This window comes from Macaca fascicularis, chromosome 3 (genome assembly GCF_037993035.2).
Source record: "Macaca fascicularis isolate 582-1 chromosome 3, T2T-MFA8v1.1".
NCBI lineage: Eukaryota > Metazoa > Chordata > Mammalia > Primates > Cercopithecidae > Macaca > Macaca fascicularis.
The window spans coordinates 138251836-138266477 of record NC_088377.1 but is presented as its reverse complement, the minus strand read 5'-3'; the positions used below and the strand labels follow the sequence as shown (position 1 = coordinate 138266477).

The window sequence follows — 14642 nt, the reverse complement described above, 5'->3', positions numbered from 1 at the left end:
GCCTCAATAAATAAATAAACAAATAAATAAGTTTATTCAAGGAAATAACAGAGAATATTCCAAACCTAGAGAAAGTTACCAATATTCAAGTACAAGCAGGTCAGAGAGCACCAGCAGATTTAACCCAAATAAGACTACCTCAAGACATTTAAAAATCAAACTTCTAAAATTAAAAGATATAGAAAAGATCCAAAAAACAGCAAGAAAAAAGAAGAAAATAACATGAACATGAGCTCCAATACATCTGGCAGCAGACTTTTTACTGGAAACCTTAAAGGCCAGGAGAGAGTAGCATGACATATTTAAAGCACTGAGAAAACTTTTATTGTGGCATATTATATCCAGCAAAAATGTCCTTCAAACATGAAGGAGAAATGAAGACTCCCACACAAGCAAAAGCTGAGGGATTTCATCTATACCAGACCTGTCTTACAAGAAATCCTAAAAGGAGTTCATCAATCTGAAAAAGAATGTTAACAAGCAATAAGAAATTATCTGAAGGCACAAAACTTGCTAGTAACAATGATAACAAAAATACATACAGAATATTCTAACACTGTAATTTTAGTATGTAAACTACTTATAACTTGAATAGAAAAATAAACTTAACAAAAATAACTATAAAAACTTTTGGGCCGGGCGCAGTGGCTCAAGCCTGTAATCCCAGCACTTTGGGAGGCCAAGACGGGCGGATCACGAGGTCAAAAGATTGAGACCATCCTGGCTAACATGGTGAAACTCCGTCTCTACTAAAAAAAAAAATACAAAAAACTAGCCGGGCGTGGTGGCGGGCGCCTGTAGTCCCACCTACTCGGGAGACTGAGGCAGGAGAATGGTGTGAGCCCGGGAGGCAGAGCTTGCAGTGAGCCGAGATAGCGCCACCGCACTCCAGCCTGGGCGACAGAGCGAGACTCCGTCTCAAAAAAAAAAAAAAAACACTTTTGTATTCCAACACCTTGGGAGGCCAAGGTGGGCGGATCACGAGGTCAGGAGATCGAGACCATCCTGGCTAACAAGGTGAAACTCATCTCTACTAAAGAAACAAACAAAAAATTTGTAAAGATACACAGTATAAAAAGATATAAATAGAAACAATAAGTTAAAAACTGGGAAACTAGGGAGGAAGTGGAAGAAGTTGAGGCATAGAGTTTTTATTAGTTCTCTTTTTGCTTGTTTGTTTGTTGTTGCTACTGCAACAAGAGTTCTCGAAAATTTAAAATAACCAGTAATAGAAGGTTATTAGTAAGTTTCATGGTAACCTCAAATCAAAAACCAATAACAAACAAAAAATAAAAGCAAGAAATTAAAACATACCACCAGAAAAAATCACTTTTATACATAAGACAGAAAAGAAAGAAAAACCATAAAACAATTAGAAAACAAAATTTAAAATAACAGTAGTAAATCCTTATTTATAAATAATAACATTGAATGTAAATGGACTGAACTCTCCAATAAAAGACAGAGTGGTTGAATGGATTAAAAAGCAAGACTCAATAAAATTCTGCCTATAAGAAACTCACTTTACCTATAAAGACATACATAGACTGAAAATAAAGGGATGGAAAAAGATATTTCATGCAAATGAAAACATAAAAAGCATGGATTGCTATACTTAGACAAATGTTATAGATTTCAAGGAGAAAAGTATGAAAAGAATCAAAGAAGATAATAATATAATGATAAAGCATTCAATTAAGGAAGAGGCTATAACCCTGACACCAAAACCAAAGACACAACAACAAAAAACTACAGCCTAATATCTCTGATAAACATTTATGCAAAAATCCCCAACAAAATACTAGTAAACCAAATTTCAACAACACATTAAAAAAATCATCCATCATGACCAAGTGAGATTTATCCCAAGAATGCAGGGATGGTGTAACATACACTAATCAATTAATGTGATACGTCATATCAACAGAAAGAAGGGCAAAACCATATGATCCTTTAAATTCATACTGAAAAAAGCATTTGACAAAATTCAAGATACTTCATAACAAAAACCCTCAAAAAACTGGGGATAGAAGGAACATACCACAACACAATAAAAGCCATATAAAACAGACCCACAGCTGCTGTACTTAATGAAAAAAAAATATTAAAAAACCTTTCTTCTAATATCTATAGTAAGACAAGGATGCACTCTTTCCTTCTTTCTTTCCTTTTTTTTATGGAGTTTTGCTCTATTGCCCAGGTGGGAGTGCAGTGGTGCAATCTCAGTTCACTGCAACCTCTGACTCCCAGGTTCAAGTGATTCTTCAGCCTCAGCCTCCCAAGTAGCTGGGATTACAGGTGTCCACCACCACTCCCAGCTAATTTTTGTATTTTTAGTAGAGACAATGTTTCACCATGTTGGCTGGATTGGTCTTGAACTCTTGACCTCAGGTGATCCACCCACCTGGGCCTCCCAAAGTGCTGGTATTACAGGCATGAGCCACTGTGCCCAGCCTAGGATGCCCACTTTCACCACTATAATTCAACATAGTAGTGGAAGTCCTAGCTACAGCAATTAGACAAGAGAAAAAAATAAAGGGCATACACATTGGAAGAAAAAAAGTCTAATTATCCATGTCTTTAAATAATATCTTATATTTTGAAAAACTTAAATATTCCACCAGAGAAACAATTAGAATTGATAAACAATGTCAGTAAATTTGTAGAATACAAAATCAAAATACAGAAATCAGTAACATTTCTATAGGCCAGCAGCAAACAACCTCACAAAATAAGAAAGTAATTTTTTTTACAATTGCTACAAATTACATTACATACTTAGACATAAACTTAACCAAGGAAGTGAAAGTTCTCTACAGTAAAAACTATAAAACATTGATGCAAGAAATTGGAAAGGACACAAAAAATGAAAGATAGCTCAGGCTTATGGATTAGAAGAATTAATATTGTTAAAATGCCCATACTACCCGAAGCAATCTACAGATTCAATGCAATCTCTATCAAAATACTAGTAACTTTCTTCACAGAAATAGAAAAAAAAAAATGTATATACAACCACAAAAGACCAAGAATAGCCAAAGCCATCCTGAGTAAAAGGAACAAAACTGGAAGAATCACACTACCTGACTTTATACTACAGTGCTGTAGTAACCAAAACAGCATGGTACTGGCATAAAAGCAGACCCATGGACCAATGGAACAGAATAAAGGACTTGGAAATAAGTTCATACATCTACAGTGAACTCATTTTCAACAAAGATGCCCAGAAACATACGTTGGGGAAAGTGTAGTCTCTTCAATAAATGGTCCTGGGAAAACTGCATATCCAAATGCAGAAGAATGAAACTAGATCCCTGCTTCTCACCATATACAAAAATGAAATAAAAATTGATTAAAGAGTTAAATCTGAGATCTGAAACTATGAATCTACCAGAAGAAATCATTAGGGAAACTCTCCAGGACATTGGTCTGGGCAAAGATTTCTTGAGCAATACCTCAAAAGCACAGGCAACAAAAGCAAATATTGAAAAATGGGATCACATCAAGTTAAAAAACTTCTTCACAGCAAAGGAAAGAACAAAGTGAAGAGACAACCCATATAATGGGAGAAAATGTTTGCAAACTATCTATCTGACAAGGGATTAATTTCCAGAATATACAAGGAGCTCAAACAACCCCATAGAAAAAAATGTAAAAATCTGTTTAAGAAATACACAAAAGGTTCAGGCGTGGTGGCTCACACCTGTAATCCCAGCACTTTGGGAGTCTGAGGCCAGTGGATCACCTGAGGTCAGGAGTTTGAGATCAGTCTGACCAACATGGTGAAACCCTGCCTCTACTAAAAACCCAAGAGAGAAACTCTGTCTCCAAAAAAAAAAAAAAAAAAAAAAAGCAAAATATCTGAATAAGCATTTCTCCAAAGAAAACATACAAATGTCCAACAGGCATATGAAAAACTGCTCAACATCATCATTGATTATCAGAGAAATGCAAGTCAAAACTACAATACATTCTCTCACTCCACTTAAAATGGCTTTTATCCAAAAGACAGGCAAAACTAAATGTAGGTGAGGATCTGGAGAAAGGGGAGCCGTCATACATTGTTGATGGGAATATTAAGTTAGTACAGCCACTATGGAGAACAGTATAGAAGTTCCTTAAAAAGCTAAATATAGAACTACTATATGATCCAGCAATACCACTGCTAGGAATACATCCAAAAGAAAGGGAATATGTACATAAAAGAGATATCTGCACTCCCATGTTTACTGCAGCACTATTCACAATAGCCAAGATTTGGAATCAACCGAAGTGTCCATCAACAGATGAATGGATAAAGAAAATGTGGTACATATATACCATGGAATATTATCCATCTATAAAAAAGAATGAAATTCTGTCACTTGCAACAACATGGATAGAACTGGAAGACATTAAGCAAAATAAGCCAGTCGCAGAAAGACAAATTTCATATATTCTCACTCATATGTGTGAACTAAAAATTAAAACAATTGAACTCATGGGGATAGACAGTAGAATGATGGTTACCACAGGCTGGGAAGGGTAGTGGGTGGAGCAGGGGAGTGGGGATAGTTAATGAGTATAAAAATATAGATAGAATGAGTAAGATTTAGTATCTGATACCAAAACAGGGTGATTACAGTCAATAATAATTTATTACATATTTTAAAATAACGAAAAGAGTCACATTGGAATGTTCCTAACACAAATAAATGAGAAATGCTTGAGCTGACAGATAACCCAATTATCCTGATGTGATTATTATACATTGTATGCCTATATCAAACTATCACATGTACCTCATAAATACATACATGTACTATGTACCCATAAAATTAAAAATTTTACAATAAGTAAGCATAAAGAAAAATTAAAATATTTGATTGCATAAAAATAAAAAAATTCATATAAGAATGAATCTCATAAAGAAATTTAAAAATGAGTGACAGATAAGGGAAAATCATCTCCAGATAGATAAACTGATAAAGAATTAAATTATCTAAAACCTAATATGCAGACACTCCCTCCCCCAAAATCACCAACAGTTATAAAAAGGAAATTTTTAAGAGGAGAAATATAACTGGTTAATAAACTCGTGATGTTGATAAAAACTTATATGACATTTACCCTCAAAATAGGCAGGGAAAGTCAAATTTGTGCAACAATGCAATATAATTTCTGGCTCATGAAATTGATAAATATTATATACTAGTTAATGTAGGAAAAAAGAGACACTTATGCATTATTGGCAGGACTATAATTACTATCAATATTTAACAAAGTAATACGGAAGTTTCCATAAAATTTTAAAGCCCATTTGCCTTAACCTTATATATCCATTTCAAGGAATTTATATAATACTTAAAAATACAATGTAAAAGATTCGTACAGACATTTTACTACAGCTTTGTTTATAAAGTAACAAGAGCTAGAAACACTCCCAATTTCTTAGTTTTCAAGAGGAGAATGTCTGAGTACGGTGAGATTTTGTAGATCTATTTACCTTACACATACAATGATACCTTATAAATATAGTGAGGTAAGTCAGTGAGTGTTCACTTGAGAATGCCTAATGTATAATGCTTAATGAAAAAAATCAATGAAAATATGTATAAATTCACATATTTGTTTCAAAATAAATAATTTTCAAAAATGTAACTATTCCAATAAAGTTTCAAAAATGTCAAATCCTTCCACATGTCATTATGTGTATATAACCATTATAAAAACAAGCAAAAAGCATTAGAAGGTACGTTTAAATAGATATCACTTTCAGGGGTGCAGAGGGAAGAGGAACCCATTCATTTTCCTTCAGATATTTTGCTACTCTGTGGAGTGTAATAAGAAAGAATAGTACATTTGGAATTAAAATTATTGAAATAGAATTTTAAAAGTAAATTGAATGACCATCAAAAAATGAAAGGAAGAAAATACTGGACATGGTGATATATTCAATTTCTAATATTCTGCATTTCTGAGTCTTCTGGTAGCAATTAATTCAATACCTGAACATTTCCCCTAAAGCCACAGAAATAGTATAAACAGACCCAAGAGTTCTGAAAAGAACAGAAGAATCATTTGGAACCAGAGAGATCAGTAGAAAATATAGGATGTTCTGACCTAAAGTTTGGTATAGCCACAGTACGCTAGTAGGTAATGTGTATATTGCTTACTAATGAATAGCAGGACCTAAGTACTTTGATCCTTAGGCCACACCAGGCAGCAGCAGTGTCTCTCTTGACAAAGAGAGCCTTGAGATCTATCTTCTCTGTAGACCATATAAAAATAACCACACAAATATGCTACACTGCATGCATATGCAATGTCAAAGTTAAAAGATAGAAAGGCAATAGTAACAACAATATTTAAGGAACAGAAGGCTTACACAATATTAATTGGACTTGAATGAATTCAGAAGGAGCCAAAGGAAGCCTTACATCTTTTTTTTTTTTTTTTTTTTGAGACGGAGTCTCGCTCTGTCTCCCAGGCTGGAGTGTGGTGGCCGGATCTCAGCTCACTGCAAGCTCCGCCTTCCGGGTTCCCACCATTCTCCTGCCTCAGCCTCCCGAGTAGCTGGGACTACAGGCGCCCGCCACCTCGCCCGGCTAGTTTTTTGTCTTTTTTTGGTAGAGACGGGGTTTCACCGTGTTAGCCAGGATGGTCTTGATCTCCTGACCTCGTGATCCGCCCGTCTTGGCCTCCCAAAGTGCTGGGATTACAAGCTTGAGCCACCGCGCCCGGCCGCCTTACATCTTTTATACATTTTAGAAATATCAATTACTATCCAAAAAAGACAACAATCAAACCACTGAGACAGGGATAGAGCCAAGACTGGGGACATACAAAGAAATGGCTTGTGCAAAAGATAAAGTGGGAGCTTGTAACCAGAAAAAATGAAAAAGTCGTAAGAACAATACTAACCTAACATTGTAAAATATCATTTCTATATATAATCAACAAAAATTATTTTTGAGATATTTATCTTTTTTCATACTAAGGTTTTGAAATCCAATTTGTATTTTACACTTGAAGCACATCTTAATTTGAGTTAGCCATAGCATTCATCAGCACGTGACCAGTGACTATTATTTCAGATCATCTCCGGAAAAACAGTGGCATACATGAAAACTTTATTAGAATATTAGTTGATGCAACCACTGTGGAAAACAAAGTTAGAATGTGCATAACTTATGGCCCAATAATTCCATTTCTATGGAAATGGGATTCCATCCCATTGCCATAGAAGCAAAGACTTCACCACCACCACCAATGAAACACTGAGACATTTATCATCTTCATGGAGTAAACTCTTTGCATGCATTGGAAAGAATACAACAGTATTTCTTGCAACTGGAATAACTATGTTTTATACACTCATACTAGAAAGGCAGAGAAATCATTTGATCATTGAGCCATATGATTTCACCTAGGAATGGTGGCCAGTTGGTAGACTTAGCTGGAAAGAACACTTGCACAACGATGCCAGCCTCTATGCTTCTCTGAACCTCTGAATCTGTTCCATTCTTCTAAATTCAACCATGTAACACAGCCATCATTATTCCAAGGACCCCAAATGTTACCTGGATTTTATGCATATATTTACAAATTTGTTAGTATTCAAATCCTAGCAGATACCAACTGATGCAACTTTAAGAGAGCACTGAACAAGTGGCATTATTACCTAGTGCCTTAGGTTTCCTAAACAGTATAGTAAACAGACCACTGGCTTAGCCTCTGAACTATACCTTTGTGGCTTGATAGCTATACTTCTCAGATACTCCTTCTCCTAATCTCTAAAATACAAGTAAAACCTGTCCCACAGGGTTGTGGTGAGAAAAGTGCTTAGCACAATGGCCTCACATAGGCCAAGTCAAAATAGCTGCCCTGTTAGAAGTTTTTTAAGCCGTATGATTGATATCAATTTACCTTTCAAACATTGCACAGTTATTTTTTCTGGATCATAATTAGATTCATCTATTTACATCTAATATTTAAAATAAAAACATCTAGTAATCAAAAATTTAAGGCAAAGGAAGAATATTACAGCACTTTTAGACTTCCAAATTAAATATTGTTTTAGATATTATTCAAGTTTGGAGAGACTACAGTGAGAAAGAAATCACATATACTAGTGGTGGCAATGTTGACTGCTATCACATCTCCAAAGAGAATTTGTTATTCCAAGGTCCTTATCCCTTGATTTAGTAACCCTAGTACAAGTTTTCCTTGGGAAATAGTTAAAAATACTAATATTTTTGTCCAAAAGTTCATGAAAAATGACAACAACCTAAATCCTGAATATGAGACAAATGTGCATAACAAAAACATACATCCATAGAATTAGATAATAATTATTTAAAATGATGCTTAAGGAGTTTAATCATATGGAGAAATGTTATATGTTTACTGAGATACAGAACTACCATACAGAGTAGAACATTAACTATATAAAAATGCATAGAAAAATGGGAACTAAGAAAAAAATTACTTTTAGTTTAAATTTATTTAAACAAAAATACAGCTTTATTTTGAATTCATCATTGAATATTTTAACTAAATAAAAATCAATGACTTACATTAATTTCCTAATTTTTTTTTCACTGGCCAACTTATAAACTTTTTTATATTAATTTTAAAAGTGCTATCAGGTGTCTTTCTTTGCCATGGGTGCCAGAAATTTTTAATTAATGTAGATCTCCATTATGTTGTTGTTGTTGTTATTATTATTTGAGATGAAGTCTCTCTCTATTGTCCAGGCTGGAGTGCAGTGGGGCAAACTCAGTTCACTGAAACCTCCATCTCCCAGGTTTAAGTGATTCTCCTGCCTCAGCTTCCTGAGTAGCTGGGACTACAGACACGAACCACCATGCCGACTTTCTCACATTTCTAGTAAAGACAAGGTTTTACCATGTTGGCCAGGCTGGTCTCAAACTCCCAACCTCAAGTGATCTGCCCGCTTCGGCCTCCCAAAGTGCTGGCATTACAGGTGTGAGCCTCCATTCTGATCAGTCTCCATTATATAATTCTTTTGAAATTAATTAATGGTAGAATTATTTTCTCCTTATTGATAATTCTTTCAGCCTTTAATTTATTTTGTGTGTATGTGTATGAAAATGCTTTTGAGTACTGAATATATGCTTTTTAATGTATTAAGCAATGGCCATTAAAGTAAAAGGAAGGTATGTGTTTGCAAAATAAGAAATGTAGGATATCCCCAGTGGGCTATTTTTTAGTATTTAATGGAAAATGTGGAAGCCACCCAGACAGAGTAAAGATCTCAAAAAAATCTCAGTTACATCACTGGGTCTTATCTTAAAAGACTCATTTGTTGCATAGTGACAAATATCTTATAGCAATTCCTACACTATTCAGGCCATGCACAATCATCTTGCTAAGGAAGCAAAATTATGACTCCAGGACTTCTTGAAATATGAGGAAACATAATTACTTTTAAATATTATTTTCATAGTAAAACGTTAGCTTAGAAAAGGATGCTAACAACAATAAATATCCATTATGAGTAATTCTGACTCATTTTGAATTTGATTACCAGAATGACAAAAAATTCACTAGGTAAACTGATTGCCAACTTAAGCTGTTTTTCTCAGCATGCTTCCGAATTCTGTAAGACTAGCTTTTTTAAGAAAGCTTAACTGCCATTTTTAAAATTCCTTCCAAGACAAGGTATTTCCTGACTTGGCAGAAATTAAAGCCTAAAATAATTGTCTCTTGCCATCACAGGTTAAGGGATTATAGTACAATTTATACAAACTGGGCATCAAGCAGTTAAACAGTAAGGCTTAGGTTGAGGTCTGGCTGCACCCCAGGGCCTGCAGGCAGCCGTTGGCACTCCTCAGGTTCAGTGGGAGGTGTTGTGTATGAGACAGGAAACAACCTTAGTGACAGGTGTGTTTGATTAATGAGGGAGAAAGAGGGAAGCCATCTACAGCTTCCCAACCAATGACAAAATATGACAAGCCCTTCTCACAACCAGAGAAACAGAATAGCCAAAGGGAGAAGGGGTCAGGGTGGCATCAGCAGGAAAAATGTCCTGTCTCACAGAGAACAGTATGGGAGAAGCAGAGGCTTGTATTAGAGAGTTGGACATACTTTATTAGAAAATAAATGAAATTATTGTATCTTTTCTTGAGGGAATACCATTTATTTGAACTTCAGGCATAAAATCTGAGTATTTTCAGAATGTCCTCTCTGAGATTGGCACGGAAGGACAGTACTAACCAGGCAAGCAGAAAATATTAGGTCACAAGAGACATATTACAAGCAGAATAAAGAAAACGTAGACACACAACAAAGATCTAGGAGGAGATGCTTTCCTAACTCCTAACTGAGAGAAATGAAGAAAGATTTATTAGTAGGAACATTGACATTGTAGCATGAATTACACCTGTTAACAGTATTTACAGTTTGCTGGATACATATACATCTATACATAAGGGTATATGTATATATGTTTATATATGTATATGTGTACAAAGGTGTGTATATATATGCATATACACACATAGGCAAACACATGCCATTCTTTTCAACTAACTCCTTTTGCCATTTTTCCAAAGTCCTGTGGAGCAATGATAGAGACTACCTGAACATGTAATAACTCAGCTAACCTTTACTCATTCCCCTGATGCCAGGTGAACTTTACTTAGAAATCAGAGGTCACTAAGACCTTATACTAACTGAAAACTTCATGTACATTAGGATAGTCAAGGTGAGCCAGGAATACTAGTTGCTTTTGTTAGATTTTCTTCCCTCTGAAACCTAATCTTCCAAATTCAAAGAAATTGCCACAGAGCCAAATAATTTGAACAAGGACTGATTATCTAATATGATCACTACCACATTTCAAGTACGACCTCATCTAACCCATCTAAATACTTGAGAAAATTTAGATTTTCAAACTATTCAAAGTACTGAAATTCCACACATGTCCTTGGTAATTCTCTGCTTCATTCAATAAATCTCCTTTCCAGATTACCACTTTCAAAATATTATTTGCCAACACACAGAAAATCAAAGATTTCCCTGAAAGGTTTATTGTCTTTCTACCAAAGCAACTCTTATTAGACTTCCAAATATTCAGAGAATTCTAATAATTACTATAATTCAAATGTACACATACATATGTATCTATGCATATCCATATACATATATGTAAAATTTTAAGTTATAGTGCTCAACTTACACTACGCACCCATTTTTAAGTGTGTAAAAATATACTTGAAATGCAAAAAGTGTAGTTTTGTTTTCGGAAATGCAGTTTGCTTTATAACTTCATTGTGCTGATACCATAGGGATCCTCATCAAAAAGGTACAATTTTGTTTAATATACAAAATAAATACAATTGTATTGGCAAAAATTTTCTCTCATGAATTGACAACCAAAATCTTCTCTTCTAAAAGTGTTTTCTTTTAAGGTTTGTTTTGGTTTTGCTTTTACATTGAATCCAAAACACTGTAACTAATAATGATAGTTGTTACCATTCATGAAGTGCTGAGAGAAACCAAAATGTATGTCCCTTTAAGATGACTGTCAGTTAAAATTATTCATCACAGCTAAAGAGGAAAAAAAATCTGCTTAAACTTGTAGCAACAACATTTTCATACAGTGTTAATTAGATCAAAGTGAACACACGTCTTTTTAAAGTAAAATGAAATTTTTCTACGGTTTATTTTTTAAAAAAATATTTAACTCAAGAACACCACCAAAAACAAATAAACTCTAAAGCTTATTTTATATAAATGCTAAAATCTATTCAATTTTTTCATCATAATGAATAACAAAACCAAGGACAGTGGAGTGAAATTATTAAGTATTTTTGGTTTGTATAAAAGCTTGGAATAATTACTTAGATTAATTCCCAGACTGTTTATTAAAACATTGTTGTTGCTTATTTAAGACAGTAGTAATTGTTTAACCCCCTAGTCTCCCATGATTTAAATATTCTAATAGCCCTAACATCCTATTAATGTTAATAGATTCATTCTTTTATAACTATATTAGAAATTTGTCATCTGCCTTTTAGTCATTTACATTGCAGAAAAAGTATTCTTATCATCCCATTAAAAAAACCATTCATGTTAGTTATAGAAATCCATATACCTTTCATTCTTTCCACAGCTCCTAGGAAAGTGCCATCTCATATGGATGCCAAATAATATTTCAAACAGAATTATAAAAAGCCTAGATACAATATATTTGAACCACTATTTTCTACTGGGCAAAATGTTTAACTTACACAAAGTTCTTAACAGTTTTTAACTGTTCTTAACATAATAGATTCTATGGTGTTTATTCATATTCAACCAAACAAACTTTTTTTATTAATGTATTACAGAGACCAGAAGGATTAGAGATGGGAATAAAACATTAAAACCTTTTATTTGGAGTTTACATGTGAAAACCAAATAGTCCTCAAAAGCTATTTTTTTTTCTTTATTTCATGAATGATTGGATCACTGTTATATTAATTTAATAATTAAGATGTTCATTTAACTTAGCTTATTTCATCTTCTTACTTGCGGTACATTAACCCAGGAAAGTACAAATAACATGAACTCTTAGTAAGAAGGTAAGCTGGTAATAAGTAGTTGAAACTTCTAAGATTATCAATTTATTTTCTTCACTAAAAATGTATTTTTTGCTCAGATATTTGGCCACCCAAACATTTCAAAATAAACCCATAGACTTACCTCCATATGTAATATATATATATATACATATTACTTACCTCAGTCAAATGTGGTGTAGGGTTAAATCCACAGAGATTACACACTTGATTCTTGCATTCAGTGCAAGTACTGAAGTTAGGAGCATCCTTAGAACCTATATTGAGTTCAGTTTTGCAGACAGGACAGGTTGGTTGTGGTTTGGGAGATCTCTCCAGTTTTGTGGGAAGGACAGCCTTTTGAGGCTCAGCTGTTAAAGATTTGCTATCCTTCATAAGTGGTGGCTTTTTTTCTGTTTCTGTTCTTTTTACTGTTGGAGCTTGTTCAGCTTTGGGCTCTAATTTTTCAGCTGCTGGGGCTTTTGTTTCCTTTTTCACAGGTATAATTTTTGCAGGTGCTGGTGGTGCTTGACCTGTGGATTTGGGTGGCCCTTGTGAAGCAGGTGGCTGTGAAGGGGCAGGGGCTTGTTTCGTTGGGGCCCCTGGTCCACTTTGTGAATGAGGTCCAGGTTGACCTGCAGTGGAAATTAAATTTGATGCCTGGCTGAAGATTGATGCTCCAAACCCAAAGAGTTTCCCAGTCACGGTCTCTTGAGGAGTTGTAGGCTGTGATTTGGGGGCATCAGTAATACTTCCCAGATTCAAACTGAAACGTCTTGACTGCTCCTGAGGCTTTGGGGGCTGTTGAGGTGTGGGGACAGTTTGGCCAGCAGTAGGTCGTGGGCCAGGGGGTGTTGGTGACCCTTTTGGCATTGGCTTGGCATCTGGTTTAGGACTCATTTTGGTTTGTGCTTTCTTGGGCTCTTCCTTCTTTTGTACGGGGTCAACTTGTTTTTGACCTTTGCTCTCTGAACTAGGACCAGGATGTGAAATAATTTTTGAATCTGATGCAGGTCGAGGTATGGCTTTAGAATCAAATGGGGTGACTTTTTCCCCTGTTGGTGGAAAACTCTGTGAGGGTTTGGCAGAGTCTGTTTTTAGAGGAGGGGTTGTTTTCTCTTCAGCTTGTGACTGTACTTTGGAGCTTGGAATATCAGGTGTTGTTGCTGATGATGAAGATACAAAGTCTGTGGTTGGCTTTACCATCTTGGGCTGCTTTGGTTTATCATCAGCAACAGGGGCCTTGTCCTGCTCAGATGGGACAGAAGGTTCTTTGGGAGGGGCTGGCTTGGATGAAGAATCTGCCTCAGGAGGCTGCTTGGCCTTGGCTGAAGGAGAGCCATGGAGGGTTGGTTGTTTCACTAGTGGTGGCTTTTTAGGCTCAGGTACCTTGGAGAGATCCTGTTTTGGTGCAGCATCCTTCTTTGGGGAAGTCTGCTGTGGCTGTGGGGATGATTTGCTCACTGCTGATGTAGCGGTAACAGGTGCAGCCTTCGGTTTGGGCTGGGGTGATGATGGAACTGGAGCCAGATCCCCACCTAGAGCTCTTTTCATTTGACAGTTCAAACAGAGCCACTCTTTTACCTACAAATAAAATAAAACAATGGTCACCAAGACAATAATACTGTAAAAACACAAAAATGTTTTCAAAACATGCGTACTGCCATTTGAAACGATGTCTCTCATCATTCCAAGCAGAAAATGCAGAGAAAATTATTTTAATAAATTGTTATTCATAATTAGTGGGCCAGGTGTAGTGGCTCACATCTGTAATCCCAGCACATTGGGAGGCTGAGGTGAGCGGATCACGAGGTCAGGAGTTTGAGACAAGGCTGACCAACATGGTGAAACCCCGCCTCTACTAAAAATACAAAAATTAGCTGGGCATGGTGGTGTACGCCTGTAATCCCAGGTACTCAGGAGGCCGAGGCAAAAAAATCGCTTGAACCTACAAGGCTGAGCTTGCAGTGAGCCGAGATCATGCCGTTGCACTCCAGCCTGGGAGACAGAGTGAGACTCTGTCTCAAAAAAAAATTACATATATATATATAAAATTTATATATATATTCATATACATATATAAAATTTATATTT

At 35.4% G+C, this 14642-nt stretch overlaps 1 protein-coding gene across 7 annotated transcripts in view; it reads right to left on the bottom strand.

The window, feature by feature from the left end:
- The window catches only part of PCLO (piccolo presynaptic cytomatrix protein), a 401999-nt gene that overhangs the window by 360585 nt on the left and 26772 nt on the right, over positions 1 to 14642 (bottom strand). For all 7 annotated transcript variants that reach the window (XM_015447837.3, XM_015447839.3, XM_005550357.4 and 4 more), the window contains exon 3: positions 12732 to 14132. In XM_015447837.3, coding sequence (XP_015303323.3) covers positions 12732 to 14132 — 1401 coding nt within the window. The remainder of the gene's footprint in view (positions 1 to 12731; positions 14133 to 14642) is intronic.